The 22,989-nt window shown below is 40.8% G+C and overlaps 1 protein-coding gene across 1 annotated transcript; it reads left to right on the top strand.

Annotated features, from left to right (window-relative positions):
- The first annotated feature begins 1,758 nt into the window (after nucleotides 1-1,758).
- Nucleotides 1,759-21,946, top strand: DAPL1 (death associated protein like 1). The gene is made up of 4 exons (XM_077883461.1): nucleotides 1,759-1,912; nucleotides 10,768-10,855; nucleotides 13,217-13,277; nucleotides 21,661-21,946. Exons 1-4 carry the CDS (start codon nucleotides 1,855-1,857, stop codon nucleotides 21,775-21,777), a joined length of 324 nt encoding a protein of 107 aa, XP_077739587.1. The 5' UTR covers nucleotides 1,759-1,854; the 3' UTR covers nucleotides 21,778-21,946.
- The last annotated feature ends 1,043 nt before the right edge of the window (nucleotides 21,947-22,989 follow it).

Below are 22,989 nucleotides of genomic sequence, written 5' to 3'. Positions count from 1 at the left end.
TTAAGTCTTGCTTTTTTAATTTAGCATAATGCTTTTGAGATGCATCCGCGTTGTTGCATGTAAATATCTGTTTTTTATTATTGTTACTGAGTAATTATTTTTTGAGAGAGAGAGCACAAGGGGGTGGGGAGGAGCAGAGAGAGAGAGGGAAGGGGAGAGACTCTTAAGCAGGCTCCACACTCAGTGTGGAGCCCCACATGGGGCTTGATCTAATGACCCTGAGATCATGACCTGAGCTGAAATCAAGAGTCAGATGTTTAACTAACTAAGCCACGCAGGCACCACTTGCTAAGTAATATTCTATTGTACGGATATGCCGGAATTTGTTTATCTATTCTACATTTGATGGGCTTTTGGATTGTTTCTAACATTTATTCATTATGAATAGAGCTGTTAAAACAGTCATGCATAGATTTTTGTGCACCATGTGTTTTCATTTCTCTTGGGAAAACTCCTAGAAACTGGATTGTTAGTCACACAGTAAGTATGTGATTAATGTTATAAGAAATTTTACAAGAAACAGTCATACCAGTTCCAAAGAGGCTCTACCAATTTGCATTCCCACCAGCCATGGATGAGAGTTTCAGTTGCCCACATCTTCATCAGGATGCTGTATTTTCCTTTGTTGTTGTTGTTGTTGTTGTTGAGCCATCCTAATACATATGTAGTATATTTCATTGTGGTTTTAATTTGCATTTTTCTAATGATTAATGATGTTGAACATCGTTTTATGTGCTTATTTGTTGTCAATATCTCTACTTTGTGAAGTTTTTGTTTTAATCTTTTGCCCATTTTTAAAAATTGGGTTATTTGTTTTCTTATTACTGAGCTGTTTCTTCATGTATTCTAGAGCCAGTGCTTACCAGCAATGTGTTCTACACATTTTTTATTTCCCCCTTCAGTTTGTGGCTGGTCTTCATTTCCTTAACAATACTTTCTGAGGAGCAGAAGGTTTTGTTTTTTGTTTTTTTGTTTTTTTGAAGAGCAGAAGTTTTTAATTGTGTTGAAGAACAAAGAAGTATTTCTTAGTAACTACCATATGCTCAACTTTGATCAGCATTGGAGATACAATAAAGCTTAAATTTGGACTTTTTCTTTTTAACAGAATTGTTATCCTACTATCCTATTCTAGCCTACTTTTTCACTATCTTATCATGAAAGGCTTCACATCATTAAATATTATCTGAGAATAGGATATGTAATGTGAACATAGTATTCACATGGCTGTATCTTACTGTCCCTACCTATTTGGGGATGTTGATATTGCTACCAATCAATTCTAAAAACTGAAGAAAAGAAAAAGAAATACATGATTGCCATTCTTGTACAGAAGTCTCTGTCCACATCCCCGATTATTTTCTTAGTATGAATGCTTACAGTTGCCAAGGCTGGTGCAAAGACATAGTGCTTTGTTTTCTAACTGTCCCTTCAGAAAGACGACAGACATCTTGAAACCAAAATCTTGACCTCCTTGTCGTGCCAGCATATGACAAAGAGCCTGTCACATTGTAGATGCACCTTACATACTTGATGGACGAAGAGTTAGAAAGAAAAGTATGCACTGAAATTCATCCTCTCCCCTTCCCTGGCAAAAGAAAATAGGAGTTCCCTTAGCCACCTACCTTGCTTTCTGAGATAAAGGGAACAAGAAAAAGGTTTTCTTCTAAGAGGAAACCTGCCAAGGTGATGGAGGTTCCCAGAAAGCTAGGTGACAAGCCCTGTTGCTGCTCAGCAATGCCCTTAAGGGGCCCCGCCCCCCAGCCTGTATAAAGCCAGGCTGCAGTGGGGCAGCATCAGTTGGCACTCAACCTCCAGAGCACCGTCCTGGCCTTGGCACTGGCACTGGCACGCGCTATGGCAAGTGAAGTGCAAGTCCTGCTCCCCCCGCTGAAAGGGGGGCATCCTCCTGCAGGTAGGCTACCCACCTGCCCTCTGTCCTGCAGATAGCACTGGTCTCACTGCTGCTGCTGCTCCTCCTTCCACCAACGCCTTCAGCCTCCCCACAGAGCAGAGGTTCGCAATGTCCCTGTTGTTGCTTTAACTTCACACCACCTGATTTCCTCCTATGTCTTAGAACTTTCTGGGCTTGCTTATAAACCACCTGAGGATTTGTCAAGTCCTGGTTGAATTAAAACCTAATTATAGATGAAGGCATAAGGGATTCGGTGCCTGTGAAAAGGGATAGTTAAGGTTGGACCTTCCCTCCCTGGCTGGAGGTGAGCAGAGACACATCCACTGGAAGATGCTGATTTACTGCCATGGCAACCTTCCTCCCAAGAGGTTCCAGCTCTAAGACTCCATCACCCCAGGATGACTGTACCTCATCTGACTCAGTACCCAGGCAAAGCAGCTTCCACACGGAGGACAGCAACTTTATTTTCTCTCTCTCCTCAGGCTTTGGGTTTGGGCAGTGTTATCAATAATGTAGTTCGCCTCATCACCAAGCTAAGGGGCACTTTTTAATATGGACCCAAGCACAGGAGGGGCTGACTAGGGAAGGTAGCAATCAAGGTGTTTTGTAAAATACCCACTTTTCTCTCATTCTTTTTTTTTTTTTGACTTCTGCTCTGTGAAATATGGAGATTAGTTTTATTATACTTAACCATACGCTCATATAGATTGGATGAGGCATGCAAGACTATTTTTAGCCAGTTTTATGTTCTTTCAACTGCCTTCCTTCTTTTTTTCCTCAAGAAACATCTCAAAATCTTGACTACTTTGTTCTTGCCTTTCTCCATTTACGAACCTTATTTATTGGCGTAAGCTTTGGCACTTCTAAGCCAAGGTTATTTTAGTCATCTTTGCTGCAGAGGATGCTGGCAGGTAATAACCTTAAGAAAGCTTCAAACACTGACACAGAGGTTCAATAGCTTTCTGGTGGGCTGCCCACCTGAAAAGAGTACGAATTTTACTACTAACTCTGAGCTTCAAATTCTAGACACCGTGCCCTGGTTTCCAGGGGCAGACTCCTGACATTTTATATTTGTAATTGGATTTAGCCATAGTTAACATTACCTATATTTAAAGTTAATGATGCTGGGGCACCTGGGTGGCCCAACTGGTTGAGCGTCAGACTCCTGATTTTGGCTCAGAATTGTAAGATTGAGCCCTACCTGAAGTTCCGTGCTGGGTGTGAAGTCTGCTTGAGATTCTCTCTCTCCCTCTGCCCCTCCCCAACCACTCACTTCTCTCTCCCTCTCTGAAAAAAATAAAACAAAGTTAATGATGCAAACTAATGGTCAGGAACTATACATGCAAATTATTACAAGAGACATTCATTACAGAGAGACCAAAAAAAAAGAAAGAAAAGAAAAAGAAAAACACGTTCTCTTCCCACCACTTCCACCCCAATCCTTCATGAAATGGGTAAGCTAAAATCTGATTTGCTAAATTACATTTATGAACAAAGAACACAGAGATAAACTTAACCAAATGGAAGTTTGAATGAAACCACCAGGAACTTTCTGCCCCACCACTAATGATTGCTAATTACTCTGTGTACATAGCACACCATGACTCCATCAAGCATGTCACAATGCCTCTGGCATGACAATTAATTATTATGAACTGTGACACTATAGATAAGAGGTTTGGGATAATTAGAATGGAGATGAAGGCAGACTTTTGCCTCCCCGCTGAGAGCAAGGGAACAAAGAAACCTCATCCTTCAGCTTGTCTTGCTACATATTTTAAGTCTGAACCAGTTTGCCATGGCTCAAAATTTTACTCACGGAACAAAAATCGTCCATTGCCAAAACTCCACTGAAGCTTCACCTGATTTTTATAAGCAATATAGAGATGACTGAAAGTGGGCAGCAGGTGTGATATGGAGGGAAGGGTCTGACACTTCTGACACTGCCTTTGCGATTGGGCCGACCTTCGGCTTAACCTCTGCTTTCATCCCACACTTCTGGCCCCAGGCGTCCTTATCTTTAAAGCAGGGGCTAATAAATTACATCGATATTATAAGGTGGTTATGATGATTAAAGGAGAACACCTATGGAAAGCACCTGGCCCACGACTGATAATCTCTTTAAAGTGCAGGCCTAGTGAAACACGGGCTGTCAGAAGGAATGATCCTCCCCAATCGCAAGACCTCTTGATGTTGGAGGGCAGCACGAGGCCCTACCAGCAGTCAGAGCAGAAGGGAGCAGAAGGGAATGGACAAGGGACATGGGCCTGCCTCGTCAGGGTTAAAAATGAAACCTCTCAGAAGTCAACCGGCTGTAACTCTTTCCCATCTACGTGTGGAGGGCTGGGCTGCTTTTCTTTCATGTATAGTAATCTATTGCGCTTCTGTTAGCCCTGGTTATCAATGTGTGCTGTGAAACAGACTACATGAAACATGATGTGGCCTAGGCACTAGCCAGCTTAGCTTTGGATTTTCTGCTTTTTTTTGATTCGCCTCGCTCTCAGGTTTAGAAGAACCCTATTGCATGAATGGCCAAAAATGTGTATGGAAGGTAATAGGAGGAAACCAAGTATGCAAGGAACTAGAAAGAGCAGGAGTTTCCAAGTTTTTCTGGATTTCTTGCACCTTGTAATTTGGTTTAAGTCAAATGAATCAAGCCATCAGAGGGGTCACCACGGAACCCCCAAAGAGAATCAGTTTTCTGGCTCACTAAAGAGAGAAGAAAGTCTGGAGACATGCCCAAGGGTCAGTGTCACTTAAAACAAACACCAAAGGCTCAATTCACTCAACTCCAATCTACTCAAGTCAACTAATGGGGGTTGTTGATCTGTAAGGCTCAAGGAGAGGTTGTGAGACCGGCTCCCCTAAACATCACGGGGTCAGGGATTTGGATGACTGCAAGACCAGCTGCTTTCCTAGACATGGCAACAGCCCTGTAGACCAGGATGTGCCGTGGTCTTTGTTTCACAGAGGAGCAAACTAAAAGTCAGCAAGGTTGAGGGACTTGCCCAAAGCCACACAGATAGTGGGGTCCGTGGGGCTGAGATCTGAAAAATAAAGTGGGCCCCATGCCAAAGCTCTCCTATTCTAAAGCCCTCTCTCTTTACTTTACCATCTTTTCCTAACTTTTTGGGTCTTGATTGACATCTTGAAATGGGCTGAAAAATTGACTGTAAGTGCAAAGTGAATGTTTTGCAAACATCTAAACTTTTACTTAAAATCTTCAAGTATAAGTGCTCAGTCACAAGGCAAAGTGTGCACAAACCTTTGTGTTACTTAGCTTTTTCCCATCCATTTCCCACTGATTAGTGAAGGAAAAAAAAGCTTATTTTGCAGGCTGATGTGTCTTTCTTTATCTTGACTCTCCTCTACCAAAAATTTTTGTCTGGAAAATCTTAACTGGAAAATTATTATACAGCATTCTAAACTCAAGGGCCTGTTTTTGCAAAGTTATAAACTACAAAACTAGCCACAAGAGTATAACATTTATTCAGAGGCAGGAAAGCAAAGGTTCATTTTCCTCACAGAAATTTAGACTTTCTAATGAAACCACAGAAAGGCATCTCTCTCTTTTACATTTTTATCTCTAATTCATTTTGCTTAAAGTCTTATGTATTTATACCCCAAAAAATGTTAAAATGTTAAATCAGTTCATATTTTACCTTGCCCAATTCTGATTGGTCTGTCTATAGAAGTTCAAAGGGAATATAGTTCCATATACGGAATTGTGTAAATTATTGCAATTTTGAGAAAACAAAATTAGACACAGTGAAACTTTGAAGAGTTCTTGTGAGTTGAACCTATCTGGTATATGGAACATGGGCAAGTATCTGTTTGTGTTGAATTGTAAATATTTATTTACAATGGTTTATCTAGATTCCAGAGACTAGTGTGACTAGTGTTCCCAGCAGAGCTTTGAAGATGACCCTCCCACAAACTGGTTCCATCTGGTTCAGTCACCCCAAGTACTGGGAGCCTTAATTTGTTCTTAGTCTATCCATCTAGAATATGGGGATATTATCTTCTGTGTCTTTCTACTGTACATGGCTGACCAAGCAAATTACCTACCAGAACAAGTTTGATATGAGAACAGTGTCTGGAAATCCAAGGTGTGTGTGGTTTACTTATGCTTCCTAAATCAATGAGTTAGAGCATAGAGCCCCATCACAGAGAGGAATCAGAGTCTCCTACACGAAAGTAGGAATCTTCTAGGATGATTTTTAATTTCCCCTCAAATATCTCTGTTTTATCATTCTTAGGAATATGCCTAATAATAAATTTTTAAATTTCTTTTGGGGGACACCCGGGTGGCTCAGCAGTTTAGCGCCTGCCTTTGGCCCAAGTCATGATCCTGGGGTCCCGGGATCGAGTCCCACGTCAGGCTCCCTACAGGGAGCCTGCTTCTCCCTCTGCCTATGTCTCTGCCTCTCTCTGTCTGTGTCTCTCATAAATAAATAAATAAAATCTTAAAAAAAATTCTTTTGGCATTTACTTCTCTATTCAGTGCCTTATATTCTTTTCAAAGGGAGGAGTGATTTTATTTTGGAGGCAAAGACTTGATGATGAAGGTCATCTAGTTCAACTTCTAGCAAACTCCCCCAAATCCCCCTGAGTTATTCATGGCAGGTGGACTTCTTTTCTTTAACACACTGAGAGCCAAGGGACTTACTATTGTACTAGGCAACCGACTTCATTTTGAATAACACCAATTAGCCAGGCTAGTAGCCAGGCTCCACCTTTCTGGAACATTCATCCTTTGCATTCTGTCCTCTGGAACAACATAAAATAAATACGACTGATTTCCTCACCAGGAAGCCATTCTTCCTCCATGTGATAGCCCCACAGGTCTTTGAAGATGGCACACACTCCCTTGAGTCTATCTTCTTCAGAGGTGATCCTTCCAGACACCCTAGTTCCTCCTGTGACATGGCTCCCTTCTTCATCTGGCCCCTCTCCTCTTGACTTCTCTAGATTGTCAAGGTCTTTGCAAATCAATAGCATAGAACTCAACATTCCAAAGGGCTTCTCATTTTAAACTACTGTTTATTTTAACTATTAACACATTTATTCCTTTTTTTAATTTTTATTTTATTTTATTTTGTTTTAAGATTTTATTTACTTATTCATGAGAGACACACACAGAGAGAGAAAGGCAGAGACACAGGCAGAGGGAGAAGCAGGCTCCATGCAGGGAGCCCAATGCGGGACTCAATCCCGGGTCTCCAGGATCATGCCCTGAGCTGAAGGCGGCACTAAACCACTGAGCCACCCGGGCTGCCCAACACATTTATTCCTATAGTTGGTGATAATAATCAGTCCATATAGATGAAACTATGTAGAAACAATAGCAGCAGGGAAAACACAAGGAGTATTAATAAGAAAATAGTTCTAGCACTCCATATTTCAAATGCATTTGTCACAAGGAGAAAGAAAAATACAGTTGGGAGAGGTACTGAAGGCCCAAGCTCTAGACCTCCTGTATGACTCCTCTCAGTTCAAGAGACAGTGAGCAGTGCTGTGAACACCACCACCCCTCACACGAGGCACTCCCTCCTCAGTCTTCCTGGAAAAGCTATACTTTGGTTTATCTCACATCTACGTTCCATGGCTGTCCCAAAGATGATTTCACATCATTTGATTTCTGTTACTGATTATTTGGTATGCCTTTTTCTCATATAATGTGTGTCTTTCTCTGTCTATGTGTATGAATTTAAAGCAGACCATGTGTAAAAATAGCATGCTTTTCCTAGACTTCATCTAATATTACAAAAATTCTAATGAGAAGCTTTTATAATCAATGAAAACACAACTTGGTGATTCAAAATGGCCAAGTAGAGTTTATTTTATGAATGCAAGAATGGTTTGATAGTAAGATATCCATTAATCTGTTACTGTAAGTAACCACATGAAGGACAAAAACCATGGATCATATCCATGAATGCTAAAAAGGCATTTATAATTTTTAAGCCCAGTGAAATACTAATAGAAGAATATTTCCTTAATATGAAAAAATACATAAATATGTACACACACACACATATATATATATTTGTGTGCGTGTGGCTGTGTGTGTGTATCCACCTAAGTATGCATCATACTTAATGGGGAAACACTAAAAGCAATCCCTTAAAAATTAGGATAATAAAGATGTTAATCACCACAACTGTTTAACATTATTCTACAGGAAGTAGTGCTATAATTCCTTACAGGTTGTAATTTTTTTTTTTTTTTACCTGAAAAACCTAAGAGAATCAACAAAAAAACTATTACAAACAATAAGAATTCAATTAAGGTCTGGGTATAAAATCAATGATATAATAACAATGATCTGTCAGAGTTATAATTGAAGAATTGACTCCATTTATAATAGCAATGGTAACAACCAAGATAAAATGCTTAGAAAATAAACCTAACAGTAAATGTGTTAAGATTTATGCAAACCAGTTACTGAGGGACGCAAAAAAAGATGGAACAGCATACCATGTTCTTGAATAGAGAGTCACCAGGAATATAAACATTTGAGTTTTCCTTTTTTAAAAAGTCTATAAATTTCCTTTGGTCCAGGGCGGGATCCTGGAGACCTAGGATCGAGTCCCACGTCGGGCTCCCTGCATGGAGCCTGCTTCTCCCTCTGCCTGTGTCTCTGCCTCTCTCTCTTTCTCTGTATCTCTAATAAATAAATAAATTTTTAAAAAAATACCACTGACTATAAAAAAAATAAAAATAAAAAATAAAATACAAAATAAAATAAAAAGTCTATAAATGTAAAACAAGACCATTAAAAAATAATCAGCAGGACTTTTGGGGAAGGAATTGACAAACTGATTTTAAAGTTCATGTGGAAAAATAGGTCAGAATAGCTAGTGAAATTCTGCAAAGGAAACATAGCAAAGAAGGACTAACTCTATCAGATATTGCCATGCAATGCTGCAATCATTGTCTGTCAACTATTCTTTAATAAATATATATATACACATACATACATATATGCTGCTACATTCATTAAAATAGAGTTGCAACAGCACATAAATGGACAGAGAGATTAATAGATCAGAGTAGGAATCAAATAGAAAAAATTGGACCAAAAAAATTGAGTTCATAAAAAGAAAATAGAAATGGCTTCTAAAACACAGAAACAAGCTCAATCTTTAATGAAATGGAAGAAATGCAAATTAAAGAAGTTTTTTTTTTTTTTTTAACTTATTGGTAGACAAAACCAAACATTTTCTAGCTCCCATTGTTGCCAGAAGTAGGGGGAAACAATCACTGTCATCATAGTTAGTGAGGTTGTAAACTGGTACAACCTCTGGGAAGGGCAATTTGGCAAGACTTGGGAAAATTCAGAATGTACAAACCCTTAAGAACTAACAAGATCTCTTGTAGGAATTTATCCCATGGGTATCCTTGCACTTGTGCAAAATTATGCATGTAAAAGGATATTTATTGCAGCATTGTTTGTGACATCAATGAATTAGAAACATCTGAAATGTCCAACATTTGGGAATTGGCTAAGTAAACACAGAACGTTCACATAATGAAATTCTAAAGCAGATGTTAAAAAGAACAATACATTTCTCTATATTTGGATAGATAGGGAATTTACTCCAAAGTTTATGATTGTATGAAAAATATAAACAAACAAGATGCAGAACAATGTGTATTTTATGCTGCCATTTGAAAAAGAACAACCTGTACAATATCTGGATGTGCACACAGACCCATGTAACATTAGCGTCAAGGGAAATGAATAGACGCTGGAAATATTGGTGGGATGGAGACTGCAGATCCTTCATGCTTTCTGAATTATGTGCCTTATGCATGTTTTACAAAAATCAACAGAATATGTAATAATTCTTAAAGAACCATGATAGTGTCAAATTGATAAGCACATTGAGAAATAGAATAGATTTTCTTTACTTTTCACTTTATTGGAGCTAGTTTTAGAAATGGCCAATTTGACATTTCCATAAAAAGAATTAACAGGTTCAAACACATCAATGTCCATTTAGCTTTTTCTCATTTGAGCTTGTCAGATTTTAGATGAGCAAATTTCCTGGGAACAGAAAGAAGTATTTGCTTCGACTTGCAATCTGAAATGGGTTGTTCTTTTTCAAAAATTGATTTCATCTGACATTGTTAAACACTTGAATTGCTGTTAGGTCATCTGTAGCCTGATTAACACTAATTTATCTCCTGAATGGCAGGATTATTAATGTAGTTTAATTACTCATTAGAACATCTGAGTTTGACCAAAGTCCAGAGGTTTGGGGGTCTGGGATGGGAAGGTGGGGTTCCAGTGGGATCAGAAGCATCTCTCTTGAATTAAACGCCTGTTACTACCGCATGCCCTGACTTTTGGCTTGTCTCTCGGAATCTGTGCTTTTGAATGCTTTAGTTGAAAAGAAAAAAAAATGCAAGCCTTGCACAAACTTTAATCTTGTGGGAAAACAAGAGGGTCACATTGTAATGGTCTGTTGCTACCCTAAAGAGAGTAATTGGTTTGATAACAAGAAAAAATGGTTTTCAGTGAAATGCCTAGGAGAGTACGTGGCCCCTGTCCTCCCCAACCCAAAGGTGTAAACCTCTGCTGCTTTGTTTAGCCTCAGGTCCTGCTCTCTGAACATAAACAAGCAGCCCTCAACCCTTCTCCCCTTCCCTACCTTGTTTGCATGACACAATATTATTTCTTCTATTCAGTTCAAGGTAATGCTTCATTGTGTTGATTTAGATAAAAGTTTCAATCCTCGGAAAGTACTAAAATTCTTTTCAAATCTAATTCATACCTCAAACAACAAAAGCAAGCCTACCCTTTCTATTCTAACCAAAACTCCTGTGTGTTGCTTATTTGTTTATAGTAAAGGCTGGAGGAATGCGCATTCCCAAGAAACAAGAAATTGGTGTCATGGAGAGACATACCAAAAAAACAGGATTAGAGAAAACAAGGTAGGGATTACTTAATTTCTTCTCCTTCATCACCTCAAGTTGTTTTGAGTAACTCTGCTTCCAGAAGTCAGAAGCCTCCCTGCAATTTGAGACAGACCAATGCTCCCTAGGCCTTTGCTGAACAGGGTTAGGGGCAGCCAGCTAAGAAGCAGTGGTGACGGGGCTGTCTTCTGGAAGACTCTCTCTGGGCCCCCTCACCACCCACATCCTCCTCCTCTCTGCAGCCAACCCAGCTGTTTTGTACTTAAAAAGCACAGTCCCAATTTCATCCCAACCTGACTCCTGTTCTGTTAGCTTATCTTCATATTAGCCTTTAAAATAGTGTCCGTAAGCCTGCCCTGTTTTCATAATATGCTTTCTGCTGCAGCAAATCTTATGAATTAAAAATAAATGTTTTTTTTTCTTAGTTTGTTTTAAATCTATCACTCAATTATTTAGAAAATAATGGCCACTCTATTTGACATAGCCTGAAGGCATATAGATACTGAAGTTGTTTCTCCCTTGCTCCCTCGGCTGTAACCTTGACAAAAGGCACCATTCTCAGAGCTAAGCAGAGAGCTGTGGGCTGGGCAAGTGCACGAATGGTCCAATCATTGGACTGTGGTTAAAGAAAATAACTGTGTTCAAAAAGAAAGAAATGTGCAAAACTGGCTCCTCCAATGAGGTAAGGGGGGCACTTCAGAGACAATTTCCAGATGGTTTCCACCGATGAGTTGAAGAGTGATTCTAATGGAGTCAGTTAGAGGATGTTCAGGATGCATCCTTAAGAATTAATAATAGTCTCAGGGAATGCAGAGGGAAAGAGACTACAGAATTTCTCTGGCTCTTTCATATAAAAATGTATTTAAATCACTTTTCAAGTTTTTTTCCCAATATCTGGGATGGGAATTTTTTAAGGATTTGTTCCACTTTAAAATGAAATGCTCATCTTCCTCATTACCAATAAATGTTTGTTTCTTCTGATACCAGAATATAACTAGCACATAATGAAAGGCAAAGGCTGTAAATCCTCAGCAGTAGGGGTCACATATTATTTATCTTTTGACCCAGCATCTAGGACAGTTCTTAGAATACAGAAAGCACTTGAAATGACACCAGATTGTGATGGAACTGCAAGCTGGTTTTGTTACTAAAACGTGATTCAAGCCTAAACCCTGTTTATTGCCATCCTGATTAACATGCCTGGCCCAGGGGCTCGGAAACTAAAAAGTCATGGCTTGGAAATGACATCCAGCTGGCAGCCAGTGGACAAGTCGTTCATTTCTCTGCACCTCAGGAAATGGGGACTTACTATGAATTCTAACGTCAGCTGAACAATGTGGGAAGAGGTGACCAGAGAGTAATAAAGTGGTGATTGGAACCGTCTTTAAAAACTCCATTGTTGTCTAATAGTCATTAAAAGATGAGAATGGAACCACTGTACAACATAAACAGCAAGAAATTGCTCTCGCTCTCTCCCCCCTCCTCATCCTATTTACCAGCAATAGATATAGGTATGTAGGGCCTGATGCATATAGGATTTGGGGGCCACTTTAAAGAAAAATAGTAAAACATCACAGATATGAAAGGGCTAGGAACATGCCTGCTGGGGAAGGAACAGGTGCAGGAGGAGGCTCGGAAGCTGAAGCTTCATTAGCTCTACCCTCATTCACCCCTGCTGTTGGTTGGTTAAGCACTCCCTCTGCTTCGGGAGTGTATGCAGGAGACACGAGGGCCTCATTTTCATGGACAGACATCACTCCTTACATTTTGTTGGAGAATGGCTTTTGCAAAATGTATCAGAGGAAATAAATTTCTAAGTATCAGCAATCTATGTCCATTTCCTAATAACTACTACTAACCAACACCAACCATCCAGAAAATAAATAGATAGATAGATAGATAGATAGATAGATAGATAGATAGATAGATAAAGCCAAGTACAAATTTTCCATCAAGAAGGAAGGCTCAGCCCTGATTGACGCTCTCCTACAAAATAAACTGGCCTGAGAAAAAGAAGCCAGACACAAAAGAGTACATGCTGTGTGACTCGTTTTATGAAGTACAGAAACAGCCAAACTGCAGAGCTGTAAGTCAGGTAGTGGTTTTCCTTAGGGCGGGCTGGTTTAACTAGTTGTGAATAGTCACCAAGCTATATACTCCAATGGAAAGAGAAAAGAAAAATAGCCTCATAATAATAACGTGGCCTACAAAGATTTTTGTAGCACATGGGCGCACAGAAGTAGAATTGTTTTTTCTTCTAGATATTGCCACACAGAGTAAAAACTTAAAGGCCAAGTAGATAGTCCTTGTATAAACCATGTAGCCTCCTTAGTGGGAAGGTTTTCAGGTCCTATATGACATTTTGTTTCCTCTTTACAGTACCATTGCAAGTGTTGCCAAACTCCAGGCCATGGATACTCTGAATGACACACTGGAGAAGGTGAGGCTTTGGGGTGCAGGTGAGACCCCCCGCCATGGAATGCTCCCAATCAGTATTTATCCATCACATGGGGCTCCCTGGGTGAACGAACACTGACCACTGAGCTTTTATCCAGCTCAGAGATTTGCCATCCTTGTGAAAGAATCTGCTCTCAGTCCAAGGACCGCAAAGAGGTTTTGGTGAGAAAAGCTGTTTCTCCCAAATTCCTAGTGTCTATTTAATAAAGCATTTCAAAAATAAGATAGAAAACAACGCAAGAATCATGACACCAAGCTGGCAGCGTTTTACTCTGCCATCCCAAATATTTCTCAGTGGCATCTCATTTCTCATGGCCTATTTCTAGAAAAAAGCAGCCTGTGTATTGGGAAGTCAGTAGTTTGGGGCCTTCCTCCCCACCACTGCATACCCACAAGGAAATATCTGATTTGAGGTGAAGGTGGGTGGTGGAGGGTTGCACAGTTTTAGGGCTGGAGGCACGCTGGGCCCCGGCTGGGTTTATCTAGTAACATCTGTTTATGAAGGTGGTTGGCTATTGCTATTTTTATTTCTATATCTTGTGTTTCTTCTAAGTAGCTCCAGAAACTCAGAAAACTCTTACCAGAGCAACAGTGCTTTGGTTTTACTAGTTTGTTTTTAAGTTTTGTAGGTAAACTAAATAAGAGTCCTTATTCTACTCCTACAGGGCAGATAAGTTGCATTTAAAGCAACAAATAACCACTCTTTCTGCTGCTCTCACATTAATTGAAGGGACAGGACTGTGCATAATTTATAGAAGGAAGACTAGCTGTTGCTGCCAAAAATCAGGGGCCTGGAAAAGGTCGGAGCAGAAACTGAGCAGCTGGACCTCTGGGGCCTCCATCTAGTAGTAGCTCCTCCACCTGCTATTGCTATGACCTTGAGCAAATTATACTGTGCCTTAGATAAGTCCTTGGTAAAACGGAGACAAGGAAGGGCGCTTGGATGGCTCAGTCGGTTAAGCATCCAACTCTTGGTCTCAGCTTAGGTCTTGATCTCAGGTTCAAGCCCCACTTTGGGCCACGTGCTGGGTACAGAACCCACTTTTTTAAAAAATGGAGATAAGGAAGAGTATATATTTCCCAGTATATATTTCCCAGAGTATATATTTCACTTATGTGGAATAAGTGAGTTTGTACATGTGAAGCTCTTAGAACAGTGCCTGGCACAGAGTAACCTGTTTGTGCTCTGTTCTGGTGAGTAGCACTGGTTCTGTGGCAGCGAAATAAACAGCTGTGCCTGAAGTTCATGGGATATAACAAGGCAGATGGTACTAGGCAGGTTTTTTTGTTTTTGTTTTTGTTTTAAGTCATCTCCATGCCCAACATGCAGCTGAAGCTCACAACTTCAAGATCAAGAGTCCAATGTTTTACTGACTGAGCCAGCCAGGTGTCCCAGTACAAGGCAAGATCTCGATTATAGGCTACCGCTACAAAGCTTTCTAATGTGGGGGGCTTGGTTCTTCCACAAATAGATTCGAGGTGAGGTCATAAACAACTCTTTGCCTTCCTGGCTTTAGAAGTAGGGCAGGGATGAATGGTGCCCTGTCAGAGCAACACAGGCTGCCAGCTTCTGCATCCCACATCCTCCTGCACCTGCCCACCAGACGCCTCTTCCGCAGGGGCCACAGACTGTTCACAGTTGTAAGTGGAACTGGAGGGATTAGACATGTTCCTCTAGAATATATGTGAACCCAAAATAAAATGTTTAAAGAGAGTGGTCAGTCGAAGTTGATTATGCCATGTATTAGTTACAGTGCCAGAGTCTATATTGCTTTTTATAGACATAGCTTATGTCTTCACATGGAGGAGTTCTCTTCCTTTCAGTTAAAAATAACACTTCCTTATTTACAGATTAAAAGAAAAATCAACAGCGATAATAACAAGTTGTATTTGTAAACCACAAGAAAACATTGAGATGGTGTGTTGTTACAAATATTTTTAACAGCAACTGTACCTATTTAAAAAAACAAACAGGGGCACCTGGGTGGCTCAGTCTGTTAAAGCGTCTGCCTTCAGCTCAAGTTATGATCCCAGGGTCCTGGGGGGTGGGGGGTTCTGCTCAGCAGGGAGTCTGCTTCTCCCTTTCCCTCTGCCTGCCATTCCCCCTGTTTCTGCTCTCTCTCTCTGACAAATAAATAAATATTTTTAAGAATCTAAAAAACAAAACAAACAACTTTAACACTGAATTCAATGTTTACTGCAGTGGGACTGTGGCTAAGACTGCATAGTTTACTGGTTAGAACAGGGCTGACGTCAGACATCAGATGTGTTTCCCACTGGCTCTGTCATTGACATTTCTTGCCTTTTCTATACCTCTGTTTCCTCATCTGTAAACGGGAATGTGGTTAAAGTATCCATTTCACAGACATATTATGAGAATAAAATGAAATTATAGAACATATGCAAAGTACTTAGCAGGGCCAGGTGCAATTAGCCCTTGTAAGTGTTAGCTTCTATTCCCAGGGCAGTATCCTACAGGACATCACTCGGAATCCCAGGCAAAGTATAAGAAACCCGCAACAAAATCAAGTCCAAGATCACCATGTATAACTATCTTGAATATGGTACTTGATGGGATCAATTGTTTTCTTACCACTAAGAAAAATGCCCCCTGAACCTATAATTCAACCTGAAGCATAATAAGACTTTTTTTTTTTAATTTTTTATTTTTTTGGGAGAGAGAGAGAGAGAGAGCACACAAGGTGGTAGGGGAGGGAGGGGCAGAAGGAAAGAGAGAATCTTAAGCAGGCTCTGTGCTAAGCTAGGGCTGATCACTTGACCCCGGAGATCATGACCTGAGCCAAAATCAAGTGTTGGACACTTAACCCACTGAGCCACCCAGGTACCCCTAAGTAAGATTTTATAATAAAGATCAATTTGGGATAGAAAGACCAATGCCTTTTAAAAAACAGATCTCTTGAGATCAGTGGTTGTCAGGAGCTGGGAGGAGAGGCTGACCAGAAAGGGACAGGATAGAATTTGGGGGATTGAGGGTTCTATCTCCTGATTTTGGTCACAGATGTTTGTATTTGTGAAAAGTCATATAAATGTACACTAAAAAGGGTATATTTTACTGTAGATAAATTATACTTTAATTTTTAAATGAAGAAAATGCATAAACTATACTGCCTCATACAAAAAAATCAAGATATATAAAAGATAGAGAAATGTAAATATAGATATCTGCTGATGGATTTTCACCAGCATTACCATTCCCCTCACAATATTGTCATGAAGACCTAACAATATACAAGAAGAAGAATGCAGAAGAAATGCAGTATCAGAAATGAGGGTCACATCCTCTGCATATGTAATATTCATTCTTGCCCTCAGAATGAATATTACTGCCCTAGGATTATGTCTAGTTCCAAGAACTCATGTTAATTCTCATATGAATGTAAGAACTTAAGAGTCTAAGGTAGGGGGGCGCCTGAGTGGCTCAGTGTGTTAAGCGTCCGACTCTTGATTTCAGCTCAGGTCATGATCTCAGGGTTGTGAGATCGAGATCCCCATCAGCTCTCTCCCTCTCCCTCTGCCCCCCCGCCCCCCGCTCACACACATGTGCACACTCTCTGTCTCTCTCTCAAAAAGAGTGTAAGGCAGTAAGAGGACGGTCCTATTCATAAGAGCTCATCAACCACTGAAACATGGCAAGAAAAATAAAGAAATTTCTATCCATGTTATTCATCTCTGGATACCCTACTTTAAAATCAGCTTAGGGGTTGAGATTTGGGAGATTGGAAAACAATCCCCCAAAGCTTGGAACTGTATGAATCTAAGTGGGAAGCAGTCTGAATTTTTCCCCTCCTAGTATTTCCCCCATCTCCTCCCTGCATGCAGACCTCTCTCACTACTTTTCTCCTTCTCTCCTTCCCTCTCCAATCAGCCCTCCCTGCCTCTCTCAGCTCTACATAATGAGAGGGTTCATGTTGCCTGGTGACAGGCCATATATCATGATATTCCTGCAGAAAAGGGGTTATGTAACCCCAAAACTCTCTGGGCTAAAAATCTGGGAGAACCAGTCTCGGACCAAGTTCCACCAGCTCCTTCAAGGCTGTTTGACCTTTTAGAAGTCGTGTAGCTCCTCTGAGATTTATGGTCGTTCATTTAATCTTTTCTTTTCTTTTTTTTTTTAAGGCAGAGAGTGAGAGAGGATGATACTGCCAAATATAATTCTTTAGACAGTGATGGAAGTGATATTTGGCAATAATTGTGAAGCTTCTCTGAATGTGAAAGCGGCCAATTGAATGAAGCATTAGGAACAAGGTTGGGTTATGGTGTGGAGGAGGTGGGAGGTTGAAGCCTAGTTAAAGTTGGGGCCACTTTTCAAGTTGCCAGATGTGTCACCACCACCACACTTAGTGAGAAGTGTGTGAAATGGGATCCTGAGGGAGCGGAAACTATCAGAGGCATCTGCAAATCTAAAAAGGTTTCTCTTGTTCTGTAGATTAACATCACCGTAGGAGGATCCTTGAATTTCATTGACTCGAGCTGAATGTTTTGTTTTAAGCCTTTTGCTTAACGGGGTGTAGAAATCTAAGTGCCAACATTCAAGTTGGAAGTTAACACTCTGGAAAGATGAATGGAAGAGCTGCCTGTCTGCTAATACTACCTAGCTTCAGCCTCTTAAACAAAACCTGCCACCGATTTCCTCGCATCTAGAATTTCTTTCACAGCTCCAATCGTAAAGACTTTTATTATACTTCTTTCGCTTTTTTTCTCTGAAACTAAAACTATAGGTTCTGAGGTCAAAGTTACCCAAGATGAAGGTAGATTCTCCACGTGGGAATTTCTACTGATCAGCTTTTCAAGTTCAATATGTTGCCCCTTCTGTGATGGAGTCACAGCAAGACAAATCCTTATAAATACACCAGCCTTGAATTCTTTCTCTTACGGGGTTACCCTAGATTCTCTTATCCTAATGAATCAGACAAGAAACACCTTTCTTTTTACAAACCCTGTCCTTTTATAAAGACTAATGATGAAAAATCCAAAGCTTCTGAAATTTCAGATGCCAGCTTGAAACACAGCTGGTTGGAAGTTGTACTCTGGAAAGCTATTCCTACTTATTTCTAGTTCCAGCTTGAAAAATCTTCTTATCACCATTGATACAAAATCTACAGCAAAGAATTTATTAGGGCATTGAGAAGTTGACCGTTTTACTTACAGCTTCATCAGTTCTGGTGGAAGACTTTATAGACTCTCCATCCACAACCCCCAAATCCTTCAACATTAGGGTGATCCTAATTGAGGGATTGGAGCATATGAGAAAGAGAACTTGACTGCCTTATTATATATTCAAGAGTTGCTGTACAGCCCTGCTACTAGCTCCCTAAAACCTGTGCATTTGTAATTTAATAATTATAGGCAGTTTCCCTAAGGCTGTTATCTTTGCCAGAATTATTTCCACTTCCTTCTCAATCCTGTTGATTTTTTTTTCCCCCTAAACGTTCCCAGATCAGTTCACAGATGGCCAACCGACCGGCCCCAGGGACAGCCTCCCGTTCATTCCGATCTGCAGCAGTCCCTTACTGAAAGGCAGTTGAGCAGAACTTTCAGGACCTCTCTTAAATGTCTTAGTGAAAATGTAACCCTTAACCCTGGTGCATTATGATGGGAACATCAAATGGTACAGCCACTGTAAAAAACAATATGGCAGTTCCTCAAAAAATTAAACATAGAATTATATGATCCAGCGATTCCACTTCTGGGTATATACTCAAAAGAATTGAAAGCAGGGATTTGACCAGCTGTTTGTACACCAGTGTTCATAGCAGCCTTATTCACAATAGTCAAAAGGTAGAAACGACCCAAACGTCCAACGTCCTATCATCATTACATATCCCTACAAAATGTGGTATCTACACAGTCAGTGGGATATTATTCAGCCTTAAAAAGGAAGGGAATTCAGACACTTAACTACCACATGAGTAAGCCTTGAAGGCATTAAGAGAAACGAAAGAGGCCAGACAGGAAAGGACAAATCTTGCCTGAGGCCACTTATATGCGATACCTGGAAGTCAGAAGTCAGAGACAGACAAAGAAGGTGTTGCCAGAGGCTGGAAGGTGGGAGGAGGGAGTGAGGAGTTACTATTTAAAGGACACAGAGCTTCAGTTCGATGTGATGAAAAAGTTCTGGAGGTGAATAGTACGGATGGTTGCCCAACAATGTAAATGTGTTTAATGCAGCTAAACTGTTTGCTTAAAAATGGTTGAAATGGGAAATTTTGTCATGTGGATTTAAAAAAATTTTAAGTAGTAAAAAAAAAAAAATTGCAGCCTCTGAAGTGCAGAGATAAGCCTAAAGATGTCAGGTCATGAGTGGGTGCCACCCTCCCCCTCCTGTTTCACCCCTGCCGTGGTGGCTTTTGTGCCTTCAGAGCAACAGGCAATTCTGTGGCTTCGTCTCCGCCGCCTCGACTTGTCCTCTTGCCCCATCTCCCCTTGGCTACTTGCCCACATTTCTGTTATGTCAGAATCACCTATTTCCTTTCTCACCCCCTTCACCTTGTGTTGGACTTGAAGTAACCTGGCAGGGTGCTCCTCCCACCTGTAATCTCTTCTATGTGGTGTAGAGCGAACCTGACATAATCCATCTGTTTTAGTTGACACTAGAGATACCCCTGAAGTCACTGGCCTCTTAAGTTTCCTTTTAGTTCTAATGTTAAAAGAAAAACAAAACACACTGCCCTTACCCCACTATAACATGTCATGTGGCCCAATGATAATTGACCTGACCAAAAAAAGGCATTGGCTCTTTTTTTACTCTAAAGCAACATTTATGACCCATACCCCGATTATGTTTTTTCCTTCCTGCTAGAACTCCAGCAGAGACCATCCCTGGGTTTAATTATTATATTACTTCTGTATACTCATTGTAAAAGAAAAATTTTTAGAAAAATATTGACAGGCAAAGTAAAGAAGACTGGAGATTGCCCGTAATTCCTCAGAGATAATCATTAACACTTGAGGGTATATCCTTCCACTGTGTTTAATTTTTTAAGACCAAGAAGAAAGGACTTTCTGGAGTCAAGTTCCACATGAAAGGGAATGCTGTGTGCCCAGAGCTCAGGGATATTTGAGAAGAGATAGAAGGCACATATGTTTTCCCTGGCTTAGAAGAGCCCGAACAACTATAAACAATGTGATGCCTGGGGTCACGCGCAGTTTATCTCCCCGGTTATTTAACTTGAGTGTCAGGGCAAGGGCATCTAAGTTCTGCAGTGACAAGTTAAATTCCTGGTGAGCTGAGGCACCCCTCCCTTGCTGGCTAAGGTAAGTGTCCTTAGGTATCTTTCTGTTGCATCGCTCGGCTTAGAAACCAAGAACTGGAATGGGCCCAAAAGGTCACTGGGTCCACATTCTCCTAGGAAGACTACATCCGAATTGCTTACGGCACTGGACATCTTTCCATCTTAAGCTCTCCTTAGTGGAAATTCCATAAAGTCTCTTGGTTCCATGTGAAATTCCTCTTAATGTCCAAAGTTTCAGTCCGTGTTCATTGAAAGCCACTTTTCCTCACAGATGTCATCCAGGGGATGACTAATAAGAAGTTTGTAACCTGAAGCTACTAATTAATCACTCTTCAGCTTTCTTCGTGCCAGGCTTTGGAGACTGAACCATGTGAAATTGCCAATATTGGACCATTCTTGACCTACAAAAACAGCTATTTCACACACTTCAACATACCACCTGACCCTAACTCTTCTCAACTTCTTTCATTGGTTCCTTATTTCTAGTCTATTGACAATGAAGGTGTTCCTCCCCTGCAGGACCTTCTCTGGTGTCCCCATAGCCTCCTCAGAATGTAGTGATCCATATATGTGTGTGCTAGGGCCAAATACTCGTTAAAGGACTAATGAGATATAATTAAGCATTTCTACCTTTAAACATGTCACTTCAGGGAAGCCTGGGTGGCTCAGCGGTTGGGCATCTGCCCTTGGCTCAGGACATGATCCCGGATTCCTGGGATTGAGTCCTGTGTCAGGCTCCCTGCGTGGGGCCTGCTTCTCCCTCTGCCTGTGTCTCTGCCTCTCTTTCTGTGTCTTTCATGAATAAATGAAATCTCAAAAAAAAAAAAAAGTCACTTCAAAACATACATATAAATGCACATGTATTTTTTTTATTATTTTGTATATAGTATAGTTTATAGTTTTCAAAATCAGAAACAAGCTAACGAGAGACACCCAGGTGAATGCATACATGTGTGAGCCCAGAGCTGGAGGTGGTATGGGAAAAAGATGTATGAAAGAAAGAAGCAAAACTGTGAAACTCCTCGAACCAACTGCATCGCTCTCTGCTACTCTAATACTTCATGACCAAAAAAATCCAATACGCTTATTTTTTTCTTTCCTTCTCACCTTTAGCTCAGCCATAAATTTCCAGCAGTGGTGCACATGGCACATCAAAAACCCAGACCTGCTCTGGAGAAGGTCACTCCACTGAGAAGGATCTACATTATTCAGCAGCCTCGAAAATGTTAAGCCGGGACGTAAAACACAGCCGTCTGGCCAACTGCCTGCAACATCTGACAGCTTAGCAAAAAGGACCAAAACTTTCCATAGGCCTAGTGCCCTCCCTTGGTAAATAAAACTGCTTTTGTATCTTCTCTTTTTGACTTTAGATAATAAAGCATCCAAAATTATAAATACAGTGCATTCTCAGGCCTCATTTTGGTCCAGGTCAGGATCCCGCTGATGCTTACATATGTAATTCTGTTGGATAAGTGGAGAGTCCAGAGTACTTGAGTATTCCACTCCACCTCCCAGGATAAGCTCCTTTCTCCTTGTTGCTGACCCCGAGCTGTTCCACCCACAGTGAGTTCTCTCAGAAGGACAGAGGTCAGAAAGGAATGCTCCGAGCTCTGCAAAGGCCAATAGTCTATGCAAACATGAGGACTGATTCTTCCCAGTGTGTTTGTCTTAAGATGCTCAAGCTTTCACTAGAGATGAAATGTTGTTTCCAGGTCCCCACATTGATACGTAGTTTGTTTTGAAGGTTTGCTGAGGGAAAATGAAAAACTCAGATGTGTTACAAACATATTCTCCTCTGTAGAACAATCAAGGATGAGAGGTAGAATTATAGTGTCAGGGACACCTCGGTGGCTCAGTGGTTGAGCGTCTGCCTTCGGCCCAGGGCATGATCCTGGAGACCCGGGATAGAGTCCCGCGTCGGGCTCCCGGCATGAAGCCTGCTTCTCCCTCTGCCTGTGTCTCTGCCTCTGTGTGTGTGTGTGTCTCTCATGAATGAATAAATAAAATCTTTAAAAAAAAAAAAAGAATTATAGTTTCAGGAGGAGATTTGTTCAGGGTCTCTCACAAAGTTCATGCTCTAGAACCACGGGGGTCATGATGCTACAGGGCACTGTGGTTAGGGTAAAGACATTGGTTTTAATTGGAGATGGGCAGGGGAAGGAAAGTGTTGCCATAGCTGACCCTATGCTCTAGCTGTCCTACCCTCCACCACACACACACACACACACACACACACACACACACACACGGTCTTCATCTACTCACATGTGAATAGCCAAGGCTATCTTCAGGTGATGGTAGGGCACAACCACATTCTTTATCCACAAAGCTTAGCTGTCACTTATAGTTCCACCACCTACACCCCTCATTAATAATGCTCTCCAACAATTAGCACTTGTCGTGACCCAGGAAAGTGGTCAGTACTCTAGTCCATCATGTTAT

The sequence above is a fragment of the Canis aureus genome, chromosome 34 (assembly GCF_053574225.1).
Source record: "Canis aureus isolate CA01 chromosome 34, VMU_Caureus_v.1.0, whole genome shotgun sequence".
Classification (NCBI taxonomy): Eukaryota; Metazoa; Chordata; class Mammalia; order Carnivora; family Canidae; genus Canis; species Canis aureus.
Note: the sequence above shows the minus strand (reverse complement) of the source record. Positions and strands in the feature narration are given on the sequence as shown.

Coding starts and splice junctions, on each gene's coding strand:
- DAPL1 (XM_077883461.1), top strand. CDS start 1,855: ATGGCAAGTGAAGTGCAAGTCCTGCTCCCCCCGCTGAAAGGGGGGCAT. Junction 10,856..13,216: donor ACAGGATTAGAGAAAACAAG/GTAGGGATTACT, acceptor TCCTCTTTACAG/TACCATTGCAAGTGTTGCCA. Junction 13,278..21,660: donor TGAATGACACACTGGAGAAG/GTGAGGCTTTGG, acceptor TCTCACCTTTAG/CTCAGCCATAAATTTCCAGC.